This window comes from Oncorhynchus mykiss, chromosome 26 (assembly GCF_013265735.2).
Source record: "Oncorhynchus mykiss isolate Arlee chromosome 26, USDA_OmykA_1.1, whole genome shotgun sequence".
NCBI classification, from domain to species: Eukaryota; Metazoa; Chordata; class Actinopteri; order Salmoniformes; family Salmonidae; genus Oncorhynchus; species Oncorhynchus mykiss.
In genome coordinates, this window is record NC_048590.1 from 31,424,608 (window position 1) to 31,449,925 (window position 25,318).

General features: G+C 43.1%; 1 protein-coding gene across 1 annotated transcript in view; it reads right to left on the minus strand.

Moving 5' to 3' along the window:
- Positions 1–2,545: 2,545 nt before the first annotated feature.
- LOC110506630 (synaptotagmin-9) overlaps positions 2,546–25,318 on the minus strand; it is a 42,852-nt gene continuing 20,079 nt past the window's right edge. Inside the window, exons 3-7 of the mRNA XM_021586387.2 lie at positions 24,433–24,991; positions 8,727–8,847; positions 8,308–8,479; positions 6,547–6,676; positions 2,546–4,785 (exon numbers count right to left, since the gene is read on the minus strand). Coding sequence (XP_021442062.2) covers positions 4,717–4,785; positions 6,547–6,676; positions 8,308–8,479; positions 8,727–8,847; positions 24,433–24,991 — 1,051 coding nt within the window. The 3' untranslated portion in view covers positions 2,546–4,716. The remainder of the gene's footprint in view (positions 4,786–6,546; positions 6,677–8,307; positions 8,480–8,726; positions 8,848–24,432; positions 24,992–25,318) is intronic.

The following is a 25,318-nucleotide window of genomic DNA, read 5'->3' on the forward strand; positions in this document are numbered from 1 at the left end:
AGGTCAATGTCATTCCAGGATACCCTGGCCAGGTCGATTAGAAAGGCCTGCTGGCAAAAGTGTTTCAGGGAGCGTTTGACAGTGATGAAGGGTGGTCGTTTGGTCGCAGACCCATTACGGAAGCAGGCAATGAGGCAGTGATCGCTGAGATTGGCCAGGATTCAGACACGGCTAAGACATCTGGGTTGGCAGAGTGTGCTAGGGCAGTGAATTAAACAAACTTAGGGAGGAGGCTTCTAATGTTAACATGCATGAAACCAAGGCTTTTACGTTTACAGAAGTCAACAAATGAGAGCACCTCGGGGGTGGGAGTGGAGCTAGGCACTGCAGGACCTGGATTAACCTCCACATCACTAGAGGAACCGAGGAGAAGTAGGATAAGGGTACGGCTAAAGACTATACGAACTGGTCGTCTAGCACATTCAGAACAGAGAGTAAAAGGAGCAGGTTTCTAGGCACAATAGCATTGATTAAAGGCATAGTGTACAGACAAAGGTAAGGTAGGATGTGAGTACATTGGAGGTAAACCTAGGCATTGAGTAATGAAGAGAGAGATATAGTCTCTAGAGATGTTTAAACCAGGTGATGTCATCGCATATGTAGGAGGTGGAACAACATGGTTGGTTAAGGCTTATTGAGCAGGGCTAGAGGCTCTACAGTGAAATAAGACAGTAATCACTAACCAGGGCAGTAATGTACAAGGCATATTGATATTAGAGAGAGGCATGCGTAGCCAAGTGAATATATGGGTCCAGAGAGTGGTTGGGCTGGCTGGTGACACGGCGATTAAGACAGTTAGCAGGCTAACAAGCTAACAGTTAGTAGGCCGGAGCGAAACAAGCTAGCAGCTATTAGACCAGGGCAAGCTAGCAGTTAGCAGACCGGGTTTGCAAGCAAGCAGATAGCAGGGGCTAGAAAGTTAGCCTTTTTTGGGGGGGGGGGGGGGGGGGGGGGGGATAGACCAGTCGTGGAATTAGTAGTGTTCCAAGTAGCTCTAGGTAGCTAGCAGACCGATATTGTAGCCCAGGAGTATGCTTCGGTAGTAGCACAGGAGCCCTGGCCGGGCTAGAATCAGGCTAAATTGGTGCTTGCTCTGGGATGGAAACGCTAGCCAGGAGTAGTCATCCGGGATTGCTGTTAGCTAGTTTTGAAGAATCCGGGGATAAAAATAGCAGGTCCGTTATGCTCTGGTTAGAGTCACGTTGTTCGAACTGGCGAGAGCTTTCCGAGCTGAAGGTTAGCTGATGACCGCTGGCAATGGTTTGCTGACTGATATCTGGTAGTTAGCTGGCTAGCTTCAGTTGAGGGATTCCAGATCCGAAGTAAATATAAATACTTTAGGAAAAAAAAGCTGATCCACGCCACATTGGGTGAGGCGGGTTGCAGGAGAGTATTTAGATGATGAGGTTTAGCAAAATGTTTTAAAGGATATGCGACGAAAAATATGTAAAACAATATATACAAGGGACACGACAGGACAAGGACGTCTGACTGCTACGCCATCTTGGATTAGAATTTCAGTTTCCTACCTTCACCACCCGTCAGAAAGTCCCGTCAGAAAGTCCAGGACCCAATTGCACAGGGAGGGGTTGAGACCCAGGGCCTCTAGCTTAATGATGAGCTTAGAGGGTACTATGGTGTTGAATGCTGAGCTGTAGTCGATTAACAGCATTCTTACATACATATTCCTCTTGTCCAGATGGGATAGGGCAGTTGTAACCCCAAAATATTGTTGTATAATTATAAATACTGTTTCGGTATAAATAGCCTCTAAAATATATGTAAACAGACCATAAATGTCAACATTTTTATTTTCTTGGAAATCTGTGTTTGATATTATATTATACAATATCAGTACTTGATGCATTCACAACTTGTCTAAATCTTATCATCAACTAATTTCAGCCAGTGTATAGCTGTGGATTGACTGCATTGTTTAAATAGAATGTTGGCATATTGGCATAATTTGAAAAATTTATGGAATCATTGCAATTAAACTGGCTGGCTATTACAAATTTACAATGCAGATCATTTTTTAAATTCATTTTTTTACACTATCTTATCACAGCACTGGCAAATAATGTTTGACCAACTCCCTGACCAAAATGGCTGACCCTTTAGACCATCATAAGAAGGATCATATCCATTCCAGAGTTCTAATTCCCAATTCGATTTCCAAAGCATCCTGTAGGCTTCACAGAACGGGGAAGTTGCCCTGTTTATAGCGAACGTTGCATCATCATCATCATCATCTAAACGGTGTCACGCGTCATCTTCTGAAGTGTCTCATATGCAGGGAGGGAATGTATCGGCCTATGACCAGTGGTGGAAAAAGTACCCAGTTGTCATACTAAAAGTAAAGATACCTTAATAGAAAATGACTCAAGTAAAAGTGAAAGTCACACGGAAAATACTACTTCAGTAAAATTCTATTTGGTTTTAAATATACTTAAGCACCAAAAGTACATGTAATTGCTAAAATATACCTAACTATCAAAATTAAAAAATTCCTTATGTTAAGCAAACCAGACGGCACAATTTTCTAGTTTTGTATTTTATTTACGGATAGCCAGTGCACACTCCAACACTCAGACATAATTAACAAACCAAGCATGTATGTTTAGTGAGTCTGCCAGATAAGTGAGTGAATTAGACTGTTTTCCTGTCCAGCAAAGCACTCAAAATGTATTGAGTATTTTGGGTGTAATGAGTATTTTGGGTGTCAGGGAAAATGTATGGAGTAAAAAGTAAAAAGTACATTATTTTCTTATGGAATGTAGTGAAGTAATAGTAAAGTACAGATACCAAAAGAAAACTGCTTAAGTAGTAATTTCAATTTAAATTATTATTGTACTTAAATACTTTACACCACGGCTGATGACCTACTCAGCTAAAAAAGAAATGGATGGCTCCAGTTTCTAATGTTCTCTCTTGTCATATTCAAAACGTACACAATGTTGGCTTGTTATAGATGTGTATGGAGCTATGAAGTAGTGCTGGTAAATGTGGTTAACCTTCACAGTAGCCATAAGAGTGATTTCCAGAAATGTTAAAAGTCCAGAGTACAACAGATGTTACATGATTCCCATGACTAAAGTCAATACAATGGTGCCATCATTCAGGTAGAGTTCAACATGCAAAGTCATTAATCACTAAAAGCATCAGATAATGAAACATGGATATTCAACAGACAGTCACGGTAGACCTCTTCTGATCTACAGTATATCTGATAAACTGGCTCAATACACGAGGTATAATTGATTCTAGTGCTGCGGGTAGTAGGCACAGATCTAGGATCAGTACCCTCCTAATCTAATAACTTTACCATCAGGAGGAACATGCTAAATTGACCTGAGAACAGTATATGGAGTAGGTACAACTTCATCACACTCTGATTTCTGGCACTTTGTGAGGGGCAGGCATGTCTGATTGAAAACGCTCTCTCTGACAGTGACAAATCACAGCTCATCATCACTGGAGGCAGCTAATACATGGAGAGCAACGGAGGACCAATTTAGCCCCAGAACATGCAGCCTACGCAATGAGGAGACACATGGTTCGATAGCCAATCAGCTTGCTCTAGAACTGACGAGCCTGTATGACACTGTAGGAAACAGTGGAATCAATATTCTGTCAGAGCCTCAAATGTACAAGTACATGTATCCCCAAGAGGTATGCATAGCAACAGTATTATTCACTGAACACAGCTGATAAAGTGAAACAGTAGTTAGCAACTAGGCATGTATCCAGATTATTCTAAACCATAATGATAAGTCATCTGTGAATGTTCGGAGTAGATGTTCATTTGGCATTGGTTTCTATGTGGATTCATTAGTAATCTTCTCACAAATACAGGCACTTCTTCCAGTCATGGTAATCCACTCGGCTGCAATCTCATTGATTTGATTTGTAATTTGCAAAAATAAACAACTGATCATCGACAAGGTATGAATCAAATGACTAGACCCCATCTCCATCTCTCAGAAAACACTTAGACTCACACGCATGCCTTTTATCACCTCAAGACAATCTGTAGTTGTCATACCAACAGGTGAGGATTATAACATTGACCACCCAGCGTTTTATTAATAAATATTTATTGATAACAATTGAAAGGACATTTTTACGTACAGGTACTAAGTCTAAGAAATGAATTGCCACTGCACATGTCATGTGATCATCCGACAGAACATTCTATTCCAAGAACAGAAACCCGAAAGAACTGAGGAGAAGATATTCCACCAAAAAACCATGACCTCATGCACTGTTTCCAAATGAAATATGTATATCAGTTCGACTGGTTGTTTTTAAGTACACTGTGCAATACAGACACACCCCATTAAAAACAGGTAGAGCAAGGCTAATGTAAAAAACGGTTACTTCAAACTCAGGCTTAGACCAAACTGTTAAAACCTCCTGGTTGTTTTTGTCATCCATTTTCTTTTTAGAACTGAATGAAAAAGAAAACAACCATATTATGTGGTCACTCAACATGCAACTGAATCAATCCAACTCCCCATGCAAACGCCCTGTCCCAGAGACACAGAGCTGACAATGATTGGTCTCTGATAACCATGAGATCGACCGCACACTGTCGTGACGTATAACAGTATGTCGACCACCAAGCAGGACGGTGTTCCTACGGTTGGGCTGGACCGCCTGGCTCTTCTCCTTGTGGTAGTATTCCAGGAGGGACCCGCGGTTAAGCTTACGGGCTTACGGAGACGGAGGAGTCTTCAGAGAATTACAGGACCCTGCCTGGCTCCCACCTGTGGTGCCTTGGTACTGTGGGAGAGAGAGAGAGACGAAAGAGAGATAAACCTCCAATAAAGATAGCTGTGTACATGTAGATTAATAGTCCTAGAGACATTCTGTAGAGGGGAAGAAGATAACAGATCACTTCGGGTCAGTGTATTGACCAAATCTGCTACTTCAATAAACCAATTAAATTGTAAGTTCTGTTAGAAAGTGACGTTCACTGCACTGTAGTTAAAGCTTAATAGCAGCAATTGTGACCTAAAGACATAAATAAGAGCTCACTAATACAAGGATCTCTCACGAATTGTAGGTGATAAGCAACAAGCTGTGCCAAACTAAAATATGTTTTGGAAATTATCTTTATTGCCTCTGAATCCTCCTTAGAAGACTGCCAAACATAACTACTCTCTAAAACACCCATAGTGAAAACAGAGATTCTCTCAAACTCCCAGCACTTCAACATGAATGATCTTGATTGATTCTCTTCTTTCGCTTGCAGAAATCTAGCCGCTCAGAATCGGTTAGTTAAGCAAGCAGCAAAATGTCTTCCTCTCTTTTCATCTCATCAAAGTCAGATGTATTTTGCAGTGAAAGGTTCAGTTCTTCTTGACAGTAAGTGTTTTGTTTGCTGGCTTAAAAGCAAAAAGACAGAAGCCATTACAGAAAGAGAGTGAGGGAGAGAATGATGGGTTACAGAGCAAACAAACACACACAAACATAGTTGCGTTTGAAGTCCTTTTGCGTCCCGGGTGTGTTTTGACTATGTGATTTTTGGGGGGAGGGCCTTGTGAAGGCAGAACAACATTGATTCAAATGGCTGGTGAGGCAGACTGCTAAACAATAGATGTGCTTTCCTGGGGGCTCAAATTAGGATTTCAAAGCATTGTCACATAATGTACATGTAACTAAGTAAGTAACCCTGAAGCAAACAGAATAGTCCACTTAATTGTTCCTTTTCTCAAATCCTGCTCTGTCTGTCTCTCTACCTCTTCTCTTGCTCTCGTGCTGTCTCTTTCACTTAATCTACAGTATGTCTCTCCCTATCTGTCTGTCTCACTCTCTCTTTCTCTCCCTCGCTCCCTCTCTAAACATTGGTGGTTCACTCAGCTGTGTTCTAAAAGGAAGACAGTTTCCTTTGATGACAACGCAATAAAGCCATTATGCAAGGCTGAGTGCACAGGTCACACACTCTCTCCTTCAACTCCTCAACACTCCTCTCCACTCAATCTATCCGCCATAATAATACATGTATTATTATATATTTCCAATTAATGGCAGCTATTTTATGTATACCGTTGTTCAGCTACCTTGTATATAGCAACATCTTATACAATGCAATGTAAACATGAGATGTAGAAAGGCCTTGATTCTTCTTCAGAAGAATCAGTATACTTGCTGCCATGCTTCTTGCTGCCATCAAGATACACCTACCTACTCGCTGAAAGCCTTCTGCATTCTCAGCTGTGGTTGTTTTTAACAATGGAGGATTTTTTTGCGCTAGGAGGTAGAGAGTTTGAGAGCCTCTTAGGGTATTTATTATTGAGAAGAATGAGGCCTTAGAAAAGAGGAGGATCATTTTGATGAAAGAGTTCCTGTGGCAGGTAACGACACTCTAAAAGTCTGAAACCACCAGACATAGGTCAAACTAGTCTGCTCAAAGATGTCGGGTATTTGAGTCATTTTGACAGTATGCAATACAAACCTATTTAGGCTGAGGCAAACCTTGGAAATGTTGCACTTGGAAACAAGACACATATGTGGACACACACACACGAACACCGGCTTTACCTCTATGAGCGGGTGCCAGTGGGCGATGGGTTTTCGCGGGTACGACAGCATTTCGCTCCAGTGGTCTCGGCCCAGGTGCTCTGCATCGGTGCCCACTTTACACACCCCGATGACCTCATTATGGCCTACACTGGATAGGGAAACACACAGAGGCCTTCATTACTCCTGCCTTTGGACTGGAGATGAAGGAGTACTGTCTCGACCTAAACGTAACGTTTATTTGGGTAGTAAGATAAACCTACAAGTTTATTCCTAACTTTAGACAGAACATTAAAGTAACATTACAGTAACCCTGTGTGGATCTAAAAGTGAATCACATGAATCATTGAAAATGTGTGAATTCATCAAAAAATAGGGCATCAACCAAAATGTATGATGGGATGTAAAATCTCAGGAAAGAACATTCATATTGCGTCTGTATGAATGGTGTGACAGAACTAAATGATGCGACGAAATGAGAGTATCTTTTCAATCATGGTGTGACAGAACAGTCATTCAAAGCTAGGTGATCATGTGAATATGTCTGCCTTCACAGTAATGATGATACATTTTCCATGGTAGAAAAACATAGCGGTACTAAAATGAGAGTTGATAAGAGAAAGAATAGAAGGAAGATAAAGACGAGGAGATGTTGGACTGCTACCCACAAGATAGGAGGCTCGGGGTAATGTAACCTTCTCTAATTCACTCCCTTCTGCATTGAAAGCTTTTTAACCATCTATATAACCCGCATCAATTCTGAATCAGTATTGTCTAGACTGGAGGTATCTACACGCTCAAGGGGCTACAAGAAACCTGAGAGACTGACAAGTAGCACACGGGTATATACTGCATAAGAACCACCATTTAAAAACTACTGTGTCACTGATTTAAAAGCTACTGAGTCACTGAGTTTAGCTTTTAGTTTCATTTATTCATTCGACCATTTAAAAAAACAAGCACACATAAAACTTGAAAAAGCCATACGTGCACATGAATAAAATCATTGAGGATAACACACAATAAAGTCTGGGACTTATTTCCATTGTGGTCCTCTTGAGACAAGATGGCTAGACAAGATCAAACACAGTATGGCAGTGAAATAATAAAACAAAAACAGAGAAGATGAACATCTATCTCATCATTCCAGTTACATCATAGGGGTTCTTCATATGGGCACAGAAGACATCAAACATATTTGTACTTTATTTTTAAAGCTGCCCAGAGAGGAAGTTGTTTTTATGGGCAGAGGCAACTCATTCCATTCTGAGGCTTCAGTACATAAGAAAGTATCTTTCCTAGCATTACTCCTGAACCTGTATAAGCACACAACACCTGATCTGGTGCTGTGATTGTATGCATCGCTAACACGAGGAAATCAATCACTTAGATATCTGGGCGCAGGACCATAAATACTCCTGTAAACCAAACCTATTCTAATCTGGGACACCCTAGCCTCAACAGGCAGCCGCCAGTTTAGTTCCTGGAAGTAGCTCCTGCCTATGTGAGTATGAGGACTCACCTTCAATACCACCCTGAGCAGCTTAGTCTGGGCTATCTGGAGCTTCCCCTTCATAAATTTAGATAAGCCCACAAACCAGGAAGTACTAGCATAGTCAAAATGGTGTTGAATGAGGGCAGTAGCTAGCAATTTCAAAAGCTACTGAGTCACTGAGTTAAAAGCTACTGAGTCACTGAGTTAAAAGCTACTGAGTCACTGAGTTAAAAACTACTGAGTCACTGAGTTAAAAACTACTGGATCTCTGAGTTAAATTTACTCACCGGTCGTAGTCCATGACTGCGATCATAAGGCCGATCTGGTCAATGTTCTCTGGGGGGACATCAAAGACTATGGCTTCATTGTAGACAGGGTTCAGAGTGTTCCTCTTAGTGGAGGTCTTCCTCTTCTTTAATCTCCGACCGTCACACATTAGAGAGACCTTCACATACGGGTCTAGAGAGATAGAGACATAGAGAGTGACAAACTGAGACATTGAGACATTGAGACTGAGACATTGAGACATTGAGACTGAGACAGAGTCTGCTGTGCTATTGTTGTTGTATACAGCATATTTTGATGTTAAGTAGTATTGAATAGAAACACACAGTGTTATAGTGATGTTCTGAATAGAAATACACAGTGAGATATTATGTGTTTTTGTGGTAGTGTTGTTATGGTGTGAGGTAGTGTTGACTTCTACCTGATGCCCCAGTGATGTCCATGGCCTTAAGGTTCCTGGCCTTGATCATGGTGATGGTCAGTCTGCCGGCAGTGGGCAGGTAGCACAGAGAGAACATCAGGTCTCCCAGGTCCACATTATCCTGCAGGGTGGAAACACAATACAACACCACAATATAAACCACATTATCCTGCAGGGTGGAAACACAATACAACACCACAATATCAACCACATTATCCTGTAGGGTGGAAACACAATACAACACCACAATATCAACCACATTATCCTGTAGGGTGGAAACACAATACAACACCACAATATCAACCACATTATCCTGCAGGGTGGAAACACAATACAACACCACAATATCAACCACATTATCCTGCAGGGTGGAAACACAATACAACACCACAATATCAACCACATTATCCTGCAGGGTGGAAACACAATACAACACCACAATATCAACCACTGTGTCCAGGGTGAAAACACAACACTATCAACCACTGTATCCTGCAGGGTGGAAACACAATACAACACCACAATATCAACCACATTATCCTGCAGGGTGGAACCACAATACAACACCACAATATCAACCACATTATCCTGCAGGGTGGAAACACAATACAACACCACAATATCAACCACATTATCCTGCAGGGTGGAAACACAATACAACACCACAATATCAACCACTGTGTCCAGGGTGGAAACACAACACTATCAACCACTGTATCCTGCAGGGTGGAAGCACATTACAACACCACAATATCAACCACATTATCCTGCAGGGTGGAAACACAATACAACACCACAACATCAACCACTGTGTCCAGGGTGGAAACACAACACTATCAACCACTGTATCCTGCAGGGTGGAAGCACATTACAACACCACAATATCAACCACATTATCCTGCAGGGTGGAAACACAATACAACACCACAAAATCAACCACATTATCCAGCAGGGTGGAAACACAACCTAACACCACAATATCAACCACTGTGTCCAGGGTGGAAACACAACCTAACACCACAATATCAACCACTGTATCCTGCAGGGTGGAAGCACAACCTAACAATATCAACAACTGTATCCTGCAGGGTGGAGACACAATACAACAATATCAACCACTGTATCCTGCAGGGTGGAAACACAACCTAACACCACAATATCAACCACTGTGTCCAGGGTGGAAACACAACCTAACACCACAATATCAACCACTGTGTCCAGTGTGGAAACACAACACTATCAACCACTGTATCCTGCAGGGTGGAAGCACATTACAACACCACAATATCAACCACATTATCCTGCAGGGTGGAAACACAATACAACACCACAATATCAACCACATTATCCTGCAGGGTGGAAACACAACCTAACACCACAATATCAACCACTGTGTCCAGGGTGGAAACACAACCTAACACCACAATATCAACCACTGTATCCTACAGGGTGGAAGCACAACATAACAATATCAACCACTGTATCCTGCAGGGTGGAAGCACAACCTAACAATATCAACAACTGTATCCTGCAGGGTGGAGACACAATACAACAATATCAACCACTGTATCCTGCAGGGTGGAAACACAACCTAACACCACAATATCAACCACTGTGTCCAGGGTGGAAACACAGCCTAACACCACAATATCAACCACTGTGTCCAGGGTGGAAACACAACACAACAATATCAACAACTGTATCCTGCAGGGTGGAAGCACAACCTAACAATATCAACAACTGTATCCTGCAGGGTGGAGACACAATACAACAATATCAACCACTGTATCCTGCAGGGTGGAAACACAACACAACAATATTAACAACTGTATCCTGCAGGGTGGAAGCACAACCTAACAATATCAACAACTGTATCCTGCAGGGTGGAGACACAATACAACAATATCAACAACTGTATCCTGCAGGGTGGAAACACAACCTAACACCACAATATCAACCACTGTATCCTACAGGGTGGAAGCACAACCTAACAATATCAACCACTGTATCCTGCAGGGTGGAAACACAATACAACAATATTAACAACTGTATCCAGGGTGGAAACACAACACCACTATATCAACAACTGTATCCTGCAGGGTGGAAGCACAACACAACAATATCAACAACTGTATCCTGCAGGGTGGAAGCACAACACAACAATATCAACCACTGTATCCTGCAGGGTGGAAGCACAACCTAACAATATCAACAACTGTATCCTGCAGGGTGGAGACACAATACAACAATATCAACCACTGTATCCTGCAGGGTGGAAACACAACCTAACACCACAATATCAACCACTGTGTCCAGGGTGGAAACACAACCTAACACCACAATATCAACCACTGTGTCCAGTGTGGAAACACAACACTATCAACCACTGTATCCTGCAGGGTGGAAGCACATTACAACACCACAATATCAACCACATTATCCTGCAGGGTGGAAACACAATACAACACCACAATATCAACCACATTATCCTGCAGGGTGGAAACACAACCTAACACCACAATATCAACCACTGTGTCCAGGGTGGAAACACAACCTAACACCACAATATCAACCACTGTATCCTACAGGGTGGAAGCACAACATAACAATATCAACCACTGTATCCTGCAGGGTGGAAGCACAACCTAACAATATCAACAACTGTATCCTGCAGGGTGGAGACACAATACAACAATATCAACCACTGTATCCTGCAGGGTGGAAACACAACCTAACACCACAATATCAACCACTGTGTCCAGGGTGGAAACACAGCCTAACACCACAATATCAACCACTGTGTCCAGGGTGGAAACACAACACAACAATATCAACAACTGTATCCTGCAGGGTGGAAGCACAACCTAACAATATCAACAACTGTATCCTGCAGGGTGGAGACACAATACAACAATATCAACCACTGTATCCTGCAGGGTGGAAACACAACACAACAATATTAACAACTGTATCCTGCAGGGTGGAAGCACAACCTAACAATATCAACAACTGTATCCTACAGGGTGGAGACACAATACAACAATATCAACAACTGTATCCTGCAGGGTGGAAACACAACCTAACACCACAATATCAACCACTGTATCCTACAGGGTGGAAGCACAACCTAACAATATCAACCACTGTATCCTGCAGGGTGGAAACACAATACAACAATATTAACAACTGTATCCAGGGTGGAAACACAACACCACTATATCAACAACTGTATCCTGCAGGGTGGAAGCACAACACAACAATATCAACAACTGTATCCTGCAGGGTGGAAACACAACACCACTATATCAACCACTAAATAAATAATCTCAAAATAATCAATATACGGTCAGGATCGGTTAAGGACAAGATCCTTATTGTTCTTACCCCAATATCATTAGAATAAGGATGGAACAGAACACTATCACAACAGGCTCTGACCATATCAAGCTCAAACCAGTGCCTTGGGATTTTACAAGGACTTGAGCCAACATGTTGACCAATAACCCCGTCATGGCAACTCTCTAGTTGGTTTCGCTGAAGGGTAGGCAGAGCTTTTTATTATGAGATTAACAATGGCAAATTCCCTCACTCCCTCTATAACTAATATGTTGCTAATTTATAGGAGAACTCATTACTGACATGTCCTCATAAGTATCATCACTAGCTCACTCACAGGTAACGGTGCTGTAGCAAAGGTGTCAGGCTAGATTTATCTGAAACGCTTCCCAGTCATTGGTCTGGAAAACTCCCTCTCATATTTCCAATAATAAACATTGATGCTACGCGAGAGAGAAGACTTCTGTTCGGCTGTAAAAAGCAACAGCTCAATTATCACCCTGTTCTGAAAATAACTCCGTAGAGGTAGTGAGATCTCCTCTGACACACTGAGAATTCCACTGGAACATTTTAATGGGAGAGCAATAACTTTCTATGCAAGATTTGAATTGATTAACCCAATGAAAGGTTTCATAAAAACGCTACCAAACGTAACACAAAATGTTCTGCTACTATATAGTAATGTAGTCCTACTAATGAACACCTCTAGACATATTGATGCGCGTGCAGCTGTGTATTTCTTTTTTTTACCGTTACGTTCTCCTTCCCAAACTAGATTAGCGAACACAAACAGAAGGCCCCTCAGACTGTTAATAGCAGTGCGTTCTGCAGGTCTCTCTCTGCCGTCTACCATGCCTGATGGGGGGGGGGGGGGGGGCGTTTTTGTGTTCTCCTAGAACCCCCTGCGGTGTTCCGTGATGAGGTCCCTGCGTCCTGTGACATTTACACACCTCTCCCTAATCGTCTTCCTATCGGGTTGCTCAGGGGTGGATCCGTGTTCCAGGCATCCAGGGACTCCCTGAAGGACCTTCACCAGTAGGATATAGCATTTTAAAAGTGCGGGGGGGGGACAGTAGGTGTAGAAGGCAACAGCGGGTGCAGGAGAAGGTGATGACTGTCATCTGGTCATCACGTCGCCTCACGGCCCCAAATGCTGGCACCATGGTTTCAGGTAACACAATCTACTTACAGAAGCTACTACTCTGCCTAGGAGAAGCTACAGTTGTGCAGTCATACCTCTTTGTTTCAGTACCGCATAATTACATATACAAGGAGTCTTCTATGGTCATGGCCTCAGCACAGATGCGGAATACAGCTGCACTTCCGTTGAACTGTATAGGCCCTTCACACTAGAGACAAACAACAAGTGTACTGGATCCTGTCAGAGACGTCTTCTTATTGTGTGCTCATAGCTCTAAATCATTAAAATGCAACAATGCTGCTTCCTCCTTGGTGCTGCATCTTCCCTGAGCAGAGGAACAGAAACATGAAATAGCACCCAGTCAGTTATACAGGCAAGCTGTCTCTGCTTCATTTATAACAATGACTCTGCATTCACCATCAATAGAAGCCTATGCTGTGCCATGATTACGACAAACGGACAATATTGCAGCAGATAAGCAAACACCCCTCTATGACTAGCAGAGCTGCTCTCCCCCGGGCCAAACAATCAGTTATACTTCAACTGATATTGGTTTTGTGTATGTGTTCGTGTATGCGTTCATGTGTGTATGAGTGTGTGTGAGTGTGAGTGTGAGTGTGAGTGTGTGTGTGTGTGTGTGTGCGTGCGTGTTTGTATGTGCTGGACGGCAATTAGCCTAGCGGTTAAGAGCTTTCGGCCAGTAACCGATAGGTCTCTGGATCGAATCCCTGAGCCGACGAGGTGAAAAATCTGTCCCTTAACCGCAATTGCTCTTGTAAGTCGCACTGGATAAGTGTCTGCTCAATGACTAAAATGTAAAAATAAGCGTGTGTATGCATTGGCTAACAACAGAAGGCCATACTTGGATTAGACATTCCCCAAAGGATTGTAGAGAACCTGAAGGAGGGAATAAGGAAGAGAGAATGTGCTAAAGACTGAAATAGAGGATGGTGGGAGGAGCTATAGGAGGACGGGCTTATTGTATTTGTATCCCTGAATTTCCCTCCTACCCTCTTCCATCAGGAATCCTTCCCTCTGATTGGTTGTCAGGCAGACAGATACAGCACGCTACCCCACCTTAATCTGAGAGTTAATGGTGACCACTCATCTACAACAACACAAATAACAGGTCAAACCCACTGGCTCCAGGTCATCTATAAGTCTATGCTAGGTAAAGCCCCGCCTTATCTCAGCTCACTGGTCACCATAGCAACACCCACCTGTAGCACGCGCTCCAGCAAATATATTTCACTGGTCACCCCAAAGCCAGCACTTCCTTTAGCCGCCTTTCCTTCCAGTTCTCTGCTGCCCATGACTGGAACGAATTGCAAAAATCACTGAAGCTGGAGACTTATATCTCCCTCTCTAACTTTAAGCATCAGCTGTCAGAGCAGCTCACCGATCACTGTACTTGTACACAGTCCATCTGTAAACAGCCCATCCAACTTCATTCCCATATTGTTACTTATCCTCTTTCTCTTTTGCACCCCAGTATCTCTATTTTCTACTTGCACATCATCATCTGCACAGCTGTCATTCCAGTGTTAATGCTAAATTGTAATTATTTTGCCTCTGCGGCCTATTTATTGCCTTCCCTCCCTAATCGTCTACATTTGCACACACTATACATAGATTTTTCTATTGTGTTATTGACTGTACGTTTGTTTATGTGTAACTCTGTTGTTGTTTTGCCACACTGCTTTGCTTTATCTTGGCGAGGTCGCAGTTGTAAATGAGAACTTGTTCTCAACTGGTCTACCTGGTTAAATAAAGGTGAAAAATATATTTTTCAAATAAATTGAACAACGTCACTGCTCTCCTATTTCGGGAGCTATAACTGTCGTCGACTCGTCTATGTTTGGTGTGAGGTGGTATCGGAGTGCAGTAGTAACATGCACTCTGTCTACACATATTCGAAGTTGACACGCTGCTGGCAAACATAACCGCAGCTTACAACAGATCCGAAAGGCTGTGACATCACTGAACAATGCAACTGTTTTGTCAGGTTTCTGCCTGTGTCTAGCTAACGATGAAAGGGATGAGGAGTTATTTTGTCATTCGAGGCAAGTTGTTATCTCACAATAACTGTTCCATTTCAGAAAAACTGATATGTTGGGAAAACTAAAACTCCATAATAATAACAATGCCATTTCAGAGAAACTGCTACAATTTCAAAGTAATCGAGGCGTGTTGTTATCTTACAATAACCGTGAGATTTCAGAGCAACTGGAATGTTGTAAAGAATAACATTATATTTCCATGTATATCTTCCCCATCATACCGAGCACTGATACAGCTGGTCAGTGAGGATCCGCCTGTGTGATTCTGTCAGCTATGTGAGGAGATGTGGATCTGATTGCCTCAGGTTGTGAAAGAAGCGAGAGCTCTACGAAACCTACTCCTCCCTCTTTCTCAGTAACACTTCAGCGGGGTTGTTTCATACCGTCTCACCCTTCATCTCACTCTGTTTTTTGTTCTTTCTCTTTTCCCCTTGACTAGTGGTTCAGAGAGAGGGAAGATATTGGGTGGACACCGAGTGTTATAGACACTAGAGAGTAGTCCTGTCAGGTTTCTTTGTTTCTTCTGATATATGCTAATATAAGTGTGCTCTGACCTTTTTCACTGGGTCCAGACTCTGGCTGGCTACATGATAGCTTTGAAGGTAATGTGTTATTTATAACTGCAGTATCTCTTTCAAGCCCCCTCATCAGCCACAAAAGTTTTACCTTCAAGACCCTAACAACCTCCTCCGATATGCATGTGTATTCATGTCACAGTACACAGTGAGGGGTTAACATGTACATAATATACTGTAGCTACACTCTGTATGAGCGGGTTGTCATTTGCAGTAAATTGTTGTGTTTGGCGCCATGTACCTGCTTATGAAAGTCATTTCACTGGGCTGGGTCTATGAACTGTTCTGACAGAGCATCTTAGATCTATTGTGGTTTGGTTTGGGTTTTGAACTGTTCCAGAGAGCTTCATGTGCCCTCAGGCTAAGGAATGCTAACCACAGACAGCTCAACACAAACAAGACTATTGCATTCCAATTGTAATACCATTGTGAAAATAAAATATAAAGAGCAAAAACTTTAAATGTATAACTTACAGGCTATAATTAGGCCTAGAGTATTTCCTGGTCAGGGTACATGGTCAGGAAAACTCCTGGTCTTAGTCATGAGGGATGTATGATTTCATGGTCTTGGTTAGGGCTGCTCCCTGTTGTTGCTGGGGCTCCAGACTTAGTGGGAGACCCGGTCCAGCACTAGACAGGCTCTAGTGATTAATGGATGCCATCACCATCTCTATGTCAACCTGTCAAAGCTGCTTCCCTCACACTAACAGCCGAGATTTCGGTCACTCCCCTCTGAAATGAAGCCCTCCATCCTGCTATGTGTATGCAAACATAAACATCCACAGAAGCACGTGTCATATGCATGCACACTCACACTCCCGCACACACACGCACATCCAAATACCACTACTCTCAATCTTGTGCCTGCGGTTAAATGAAATACCATGAGCTTGAGACTGATATTTTTGTCCTTCCCAAATATAGATACACTCAGAGCTAATGACCCATGTTACCAGACAACCCCTCACTGGCACATTATTTAGGTAATCTTCCTAAATAATGGCTGGATCAAAGTGGCAAAGACATTTGAAAGTCCAGTTAAACTTATCAAAGACCCAATATGAGTGGCCATTTATGAATTACTACCTACACTGAGTCTGCCCTCCACTATATACTTTTATTTCTCTGCCCAGCCTATTACCACCCTCATTGTGTCCCACTGTACACTCCTAGTAAAAACATGTTTGGTTCCAGGTAGAACCGTTTTTTTCTAAGAGTGTATTCATATTATTATTTAGTCTAACATTAGCATGCAGATTATATTAGAGCTCTTCAGAGATGGTGGGTACAGCGGCATCTCACTGTAATCACCCAGAGAGAGAGAGAAAAACAGGTGAGGTGGAGGTGGAGGAGGCAGAGCTGAGGGGAGGAAGGAGGTGAGAGAGAGGGGGAAGAGGAGGTGAGGGGATGGAGGTAGGGTTCAGTTGTGTCACAGAGCATCCAATTAAACCCCACTGAGACAGTCAGGCACACATGCACATGTGGTCAATATCTTAGACAACCAATTATGTGAGACTAAAAGATGGCAGAGGGGGGAAGAGGAGAGTAGAGCAGTGAAGAGAGAGAGCAGAGGAGGAGAGGGGAGAGGAAAGTAAAGCAGTGAAGAGAGAGAGCAGAGGAGGAGAGGGGAGAGGAGAATAGAGCAGTGAAGAGAGAGAGAGAGAGGAGGAGAGGGGAGAGGAAAGTAAAGCAGTGAAGAGAGAGAGCAGAGGAGGAGAGGAGAGAGGAGAATAGAGCAGTGAAGAGAGAGAGAGAGGAGGAGAGGGGAGAGGAGAATAGAGCAGTGAAGAGAGAGAGAGAGGAGGAGAGGGGAGAGGAGAATAGAGCAGTGAAGAGAGAGAGAGAGGAGGAGAGGGGAGAGGAGAATAGAGCAGTGAAGAGAGAGAGAGAGGAGGAGAGGAGAGAGGAGAATAGAGCAGTGAAGAGAGAGCAGAGGAGGAGAGGAGAGGAGAATAGAGCAGTGAAGAGAGAGAGAAAGGAGGAGAGGGGAGAGGAGAATAGAGCAGTGAAGAGAGAGAGAGAGGAGGAGAGGAGAGAGGGGAATAGAGCAGTGAAGAGAGAGAGAGAGGAGGAGAGGAGAGAGGAGAATAGAGCAGTGAAGAGAGAGAGCAGAGGAGGAGAGGAGAGGAGAATAGAGCAGTGAAGAGAGAGAGCAGAGGAGGAGAGGGGAGAGGAAAGTAAAGCAGTGAAGAGAGAGAGAGCAGAGGAGGAGAGGAGAGAGGAAAGTAAAGCAGTGAAGAGAGAGAGCAGAGGAGGAGAGGAAAGTAGAGCAGTGAAGAGAGAGAGCAAAGGAGGAGAGGAGAGGAGAATAGAGCAGTGAAAAGAGAGAGAGCAGAGGAGAGGAAAGTAGAGCAGTGAAAAGAGAGAGGAGGAGAGGAAAGTAGAGCATTGAAAAGAGAGAGGAGAGGGGAGAGGAAAGTAGAGTAGTGAAGAGAGAGAGCAGAGTAGGAGAAAGGAGAGGAGAGCAGTGAAGATAGAGAGCAGAGTAGGAGAGGGTAGAGGAGAGCAGTGAAGATAGAGAGCAGAGTAGGAGAAAGGAGAGGAGAGCAGTGAAGATAGAAAGCGGAGTAGGAGAGGGGAGAGGAGAGGAGAGCAGTGAAGAGAGAGAGCAGAGAGGAGAGGACGGCTGATGTTAACAAGGCAGCAGAGGGCCTGCATTCAGATAATTACCACTGAGTACACTCTGAGGCCCAACCTTTACATCCAAAATCCAAGGGCCGCAATAAAACAAATCCCTATTTGAATGTAGCCCAGCACTAACACAGGTTTCTACCACTCAGCAGGGCATTGGTTGGAAAAAAAGTCTGCTCACCCTCTATATAGCTTCGCAGGAGTAGGGCTGGCCAGCCCTGACTTACACTATGGAACTAGCCACATTGGAACAAAAGTCTACAGCCAGGGACAGAGTAAGATTGACCACCCCTGGTCTAAATGTCTTTGAGTTCCATTGATATGGGTTGAAGGGAAAGACAGGTCATTAGCTATCCTTATTATTCTCCAGGCAAGAGGGCACAGGGCTCTAACACAGTCATCCTGAAGGAATGATGGTCAGGTCACCTGGGTTCCAAACTCATGAAAGTCAAAATGGTTGCTGTTCAGACAAACTACAAAGACTTGTATCACTATTAAAGGTACAGAATCACCTGAACCCCAACACAGAGGACAGAATAACCAGCTCATGAATTATTCATAACTCAACATTTGCATGCTGTCCTTGCTCTGTGACTGTATCGCAAACCTGTGTGTACAGGAATGCTCTGAGTGGGTGTTAAATCCTCTGTGACAAATGTCATCATATATCAGTGTGTGTGAGGGTGTTCTCTTCATCAGCTACGCCTCATTGATTCAGCACTGACCTCCCTGAAATAATATGAATCATATTTTATAATCAATGGGAGGGTAGAGCTCTGATAAATGCCAGTTCCATGTGACATGAAAAACACAGACAGGATCAATGGTCACATCACAGCTACTATAGCTCACACACTCACACACTGAGAAAGGCACTGGTCCATCAATGCGATCACATAAACATAAAAATGATGAAATAACACATATGGAATCACATAGTAACCAAAAAGTGTTAAACAAATTAAAATATATTTTATATTTGAGATTCTTCAAAGTAGCCACCCTTTGACTTAATGACAGCTTTGCACACTCTTAGTATTCTCTCAACCAGCTTAACCTGGAATGCATTTCCAACAGTCTTGAAGGAGTTCCCACATATGCCTGGCTGCTTTTAATAGTAGTGTATTTTTACACTCACACACACACACACACACACACACACACACTGATTTTTACATCACACAAACACACACAGTGCTGTCAGTTGTCTAATTTGCGTGGCACTGTGATGAGCACTCATTCCTGATGACCTCAGGCATCATCACCATGGTCCCATTTAGCTCTGCTGACTGAGGTTAGGACCTGGTGGAAAGGAGCTGAGATGGGGTGAAGGGTCCACTTTGATGGAACAATGCAGAGAAAGTGATTATGAGTTATCTTCCTGAAGGATACAATGCTTCACTACTGAGAGATGAGATAGTTAGAGCCCTAGGGGTGCTGGGGCATCTGCCCATTTTTTTATTTATTTTTAACAAATTACTTTTTATTTTTTTGTATCTATTCCTATTTATTTATTTTCCTATTCTCTTCTCCCATGTGGCGCACCGGTCTAAGGCACTGTATCTCAGTGCTAGAGGCTTCACTACAGACCCTGGTTCGATTCCTGGCTGTATCACAACTGGCTGTGATTGGGAGTCCCATAGGGCAGCGCAGAATTGGCCTAGCGTGGTCCGGGTTAGGGTTTGCCCAAGCAGTCATTGTAAATAAGAATGTGTACTTATTAACTGACTTGCCTAGTTAAATTAAGGTTAAATAAAAATACAATTGTAACTGTAAATAAAATTAACTGCCTATCCAAATTAGACAATTTCTCATAAACTTAAGAATCTTGAAAAAAAGTCCCCTCCCCTGCCTTTCTGCCACTGTGAGTGTGGCAGATCATTGCAGTACATGTTTTGTTTTTTGTTGGGGGGAGGGGGGTGCCCTTTTTTCACTTTGAGCACCTGCCCCACCAGAGGTCTGTTCTGTGCACAGCCCTGGAACATATACTCCATCATTACCTTGCACATTACCATAGATAGTCTACTATATGTGACTGGCAACACGATCCTAGGCTTATTGTCATTTTTCACTAAAACGTTTATTTTATACAGTTTATAACAGTACACACTTGGAGCTTCAAAATGGTGTATCACACACCGCAATTGGAGAAAGTAATGGGAAAGTAATGCTGCTATGAAAGTTGATATACTTGTTTACCCACTTTTGAGAAAAGCACTTCAATGTTTTTGATGTGATTTTAACATTTGCTAGTGAGCTCCTCTTTGTTTATGGCTATTCAGCATCATTCACACCCTCTGAAGCCTTAGCCCCACCCATCTCTTTAAGAATTCAAATGTAACACCTGGGAGTCAGCATGGCATTGTCCTCCAGAAAGTAGTCTCTCACAACCTTCTGCCACTGAGCTTTATCGAAAGCACCAGCGAAATTCAGGGCAGCAATGTTGTTGAGAGCTTTAGCAACACTTTTGCAGTTGTCCAAAGCTATAGTGTTCCAAAAATCTGTGGTAGAAAAGATGATCTATTTACTGACCAGGGGAACACCCATAATTTTTTTACACAGAAGCTTGTGATGTGACACAATGATAAGGACTCATCTCTCGACATTTCCAGCCCCTCCACTATCTCAGCCAATCATGGCTAGCCTGGAAGAATCCTGTATTTCTCCCTACTTGCCATTTTTTTTCAAACGGCTCCCTTTTGAAGTAGGAACTAGCGTCAAATGCCTAGGATCCTGTAACCAGTCACATACAGTATGCGCAGGCAAAATCTGAGAAGAAACATAATGAAGGGTAGGCTAACTGAAATTAGACTCAATTAAATAACATGCTATGCACCATATGGGTTAATGATGCCTATTTTCCTTTGTCGGATTTCAAGACTACTGTAGGTACTGACATATCTGCCCAACAATATGAACCTCATATTGCCCCACACCTGTCAGGATAACACAACAGAGTCTCTCATTATGCTTAGTGTCATGACAATGATCTGATACTATGCTCCAGTTTGAAGAAACGTCCTTCTCACTAGCACCAGAACTACAGTAAGACAGAACAAAGTCATCCCAAGAGAAATCCTCTTTGAAAAAGTGGACATCCATTCGCTCCACGCACCAGCTAACTCCTCTAATTCCTCCCCAACTGTCAGCTCAGTGAGCTGGCTAGCAGTCATTTCTGTTCTCTCCACGTTAAGACACTCTTTCTTGGGTAGGTCTTCACTATCAGATGTCTCCTGTCGACTTCTTTCTCCCACAAATGACACACATTGGGCTCTATTTTAACAAACCTAACACAATGGTTAATCTAAGTGCATTCGGTAGCGCTATAGGTTCAGTTGTGTGTCCAAAATATTTTTGCTGTGATCCCTATCACAATTACTATCACTTGCTGGCGTTGGTGCGAAAGGGCTGTGTTATGGGGTGTGTCGAGGCATGGCCGCTCACTGGCCAATCAGAACGTGCTCCTGGTGAAATATGTGGTTGCTTCAAGTTGTATATTTACTGTATTTTATGTATTGCCTTGGAATCAACTCCAATTTCAATGTTAGTCCATTATAGCTTTGCTTACAGAAACTAAATAACAAAATGTAGACCTATCTTTGCTAAACACATTAACCTGAACCCATATGCAGTCCACATTGTTCTAAGTAATTGCTTGGCTTCAAAAGCATTCACAATTATATAGGGTCTAGGTTTACTGTAAATTGCATTATGGCTAAGCAGGGATATGCCACATTTTGTCAATAAGCAAGATTAAATGAATTTTTGATAAGGCTATGTCTGTCACGAATCCCGCCGAAGATGGTGCCTCTTCCTGTTCGGGTGGCGCTCGGCGGTCGTCGTCGCCGGCCTACTAGCTGCCACCGATCCCCTTTTCTGTTTAATTTAGTTGTGTCTGATTAGTTGCACCTGTTTTGTGTTTAGGTTTGGTTGTGGGCTATTTAAACCCAGTAGGCCCGGCGGCTTCTGTGCGGGCTTGCTTTTCTGTTTATGGTGTGTGATTATTTAGTGGTATTTATTTTTCCGGTCAGTTTCGTCCTGTTGTTTGGACTGGGTCTTGACGCGCCTTTGTGTGTGTGGCGTGACCGTCTCTCTGGATTTTTGGAAATTAAAAATCCACATCTTGTGAACTACCATGCTCTCTGCGCCTGACTTCTACACCCACTACTCATAGAAGACGTGACAATGTCACACTTCCAGGCACCATCATTTCTCCCCATGGCCATATAATATTAAAACAATACAGACTATGGAGGGTTTTACGGAACATCGTAACTTTTCACAGTAGCTGGACAAAGATCCAATATAAAGAGAAAGGGAGAATGTCCATTCACTGTTAGGCCGATTTGGGAGCAGTATATGTTTTATGAACATAATCGGAACCATCTTACAGATCAGGTCACATTCACACATCTCCAGAAGTTGCATTGCAGGCGGACATTGTAACCATTAAACCACGCAGGTGAATCATTCTAATAAGATTGGTTGTAATAAAATGAAACAAAAAACCAGCAATCATTTTTTTTAAACAACAACAATAAATCAATGCAAAATCTCCAGGATATAAAAGACACATATTGCTGTTGAACCTTATAGTCGGCCTAAGGGAGGGCTTGGGTCTTATAGTCGGCCTAAGGGAGGGCTTGGGTCTTATAGTCGGCCTAAGGGAGGGCTTGGGTCTTATAGTCGGCCTAAGGGAGGGCTTGGGTCTTATAGTCGGCCTAAGGGAGGGCTTGGGTCTTATAGTCGGCCTAAGGGAGGGCTTGGGTCTTATAGTCGGCCTAAGGGAGGGCTTGGGTCTTATAGTCGGCCTAAGGGAGGGCTTGGGTCTTATAGTCGGCCTAAGGGAGGGCTTGGGTCTTATAGTCGGCCTAAGGGAGGGCTTGGGTCTTATAGTCGGCCTAAGGGAGGGCTTGGGTCTTATAGTCGGCCTAAGGGAGGGCTTGGGTTTTGAACATATTAAACGGAAAACAAGCAATTGTTTCAGGTACAGATAACTTCTGAATACAAGGTTCACCGGTATTCACCAAGGTTCTCATCTCTCTATTCATGATGGGCATTGACACAGCCTACAACATGATTTTTGTTTTTTAAAACACGTCCAAACGGGACCTGCATGGCTAACATAATGTGGGCTTGCCTACAATGCATAGATGAAAGGGAAATGTCAGCTCACTGTTTGAATCCTCTCAAACTTAATATTTGAATAAAGCTATGGTAATGAAGTTTTCCAAGCGGTCTCAGGAGCCAAAGCCTTTATCGAGTCTTGACTTCTTCGCAATTGCATTGGGCAGTTTCTAACCAAATAAAATGAAACAAATATATATATTAATGTTTTTTTCTGTTTCTAAATACGAAGTATATGCAGGCACCAAAAGCACATTAGGTTACTCTTGTCTGTCACGGCTGGATAGGGCTGCGTTTCTGCTGTCAAAATTCATGACATAACCAACTGCGTTAATGCTAAAACCAACGTTTGGTTGGTCTTACATATCTCTATCAGTGCTGCCTGAAATGAGCACTTTGTATCATGTTTTTAAGGACACACCTAAATTATTTCCACTCCTCTCATCGGAGCACAAGTGAGCTGGTATAAGACAGGTAAATTGCCGAACCCGGCGTTAGGGCTGGAAAATGCCAGTGCTCCAGTTTTTACATGACAAAATTGCAAACTAACGCAAGTTTGACACTAGAGCCGCCTTAACGCCAGCCGAAAAGAAATCTTATTGTCTCTATTTCAGATGAAGCGACTCACTGACAGCTTACTGTGGCTCATCTTGAAAAAATGTATATGAGGCATTCAACCAGAGGACAGTACTGTAAAAATGGCTAATCTGAAATTAATATCCTGCTATAGTTATAATTTACCATTTATCTTAGTAAATCTAACAGGGTTTAAGCAGAACAAACATTCCCCTAAAAGCCGGAAACAGGAAGTGATCAAACAGGATGAGTTGACTGACCGTGGAGACGTACTGGATGTCACGGCAAAGCTTTGTCTCTGCAGGGAAGTCCACCAGATCCAGGAAGTTGTCCACCACCACTTGGCCGATGATATCATGGCGCGAGAAGCGATCAAAGTCGTAGACACTGAAGTGCAGCTTGCGCGTCGGCAGCTCAGCGTACTCCACGGGGAACAGGAATACTTCATCGAACACGGGGTTGAGTGTCTTGCGGTGAACCTTGGTCTGGTGCTTGGTCTGCCGGTCCGGTAGTAGGTAGATCTTGACGTAGGGGTCCGAGGTGCCCAATAAATCCTTGGCGGGGAGATCCTGCGCCTTGTGGATCTTGACAATTAGTTGCTCCAGGTCACAGTCGAATTTAAGAATGAAGTGTAGGCGTCCACAACCTCCGCCCCGCCGGCCCCCCTCATCCCCTTCCAGGGAGCGCTGCTTGTAAAGCTCTGGTTTAAGACGGCCCAGACCCAGGCCCATCCCAGTCAGAGAGTCCTGTCTCTGGAACTGGGCCACGTTAAAGTCCGGGTTGGACCTGTTTACGGATAATCTACGAATTGAGTTAGACCTGTGCAGAGGACAGACAGAAAGAGACACATTACCATCGTCAGCATAGGTGACAGGAGATACACAGAGAGACAGAAAATGTGTATTTGATACAACAATAGAGCACCTGAATAATATAGATGAAGGATTTCTGTAAATATGAACATTACGGCTCAAGCAACAAAAATAACAAACTCACTCTACTCAGTTTTTCAAGAGGGATGAGTTGTGGGTAAGTCTTACGTGCTGAGCAGTGGATAGACTTTCCTTCAAACACAAACCAATTACTAACAGCTAAAGTGAAACTCATTGATACAAAGAGTGTCTGGGGATAGAATTACTCACAGAA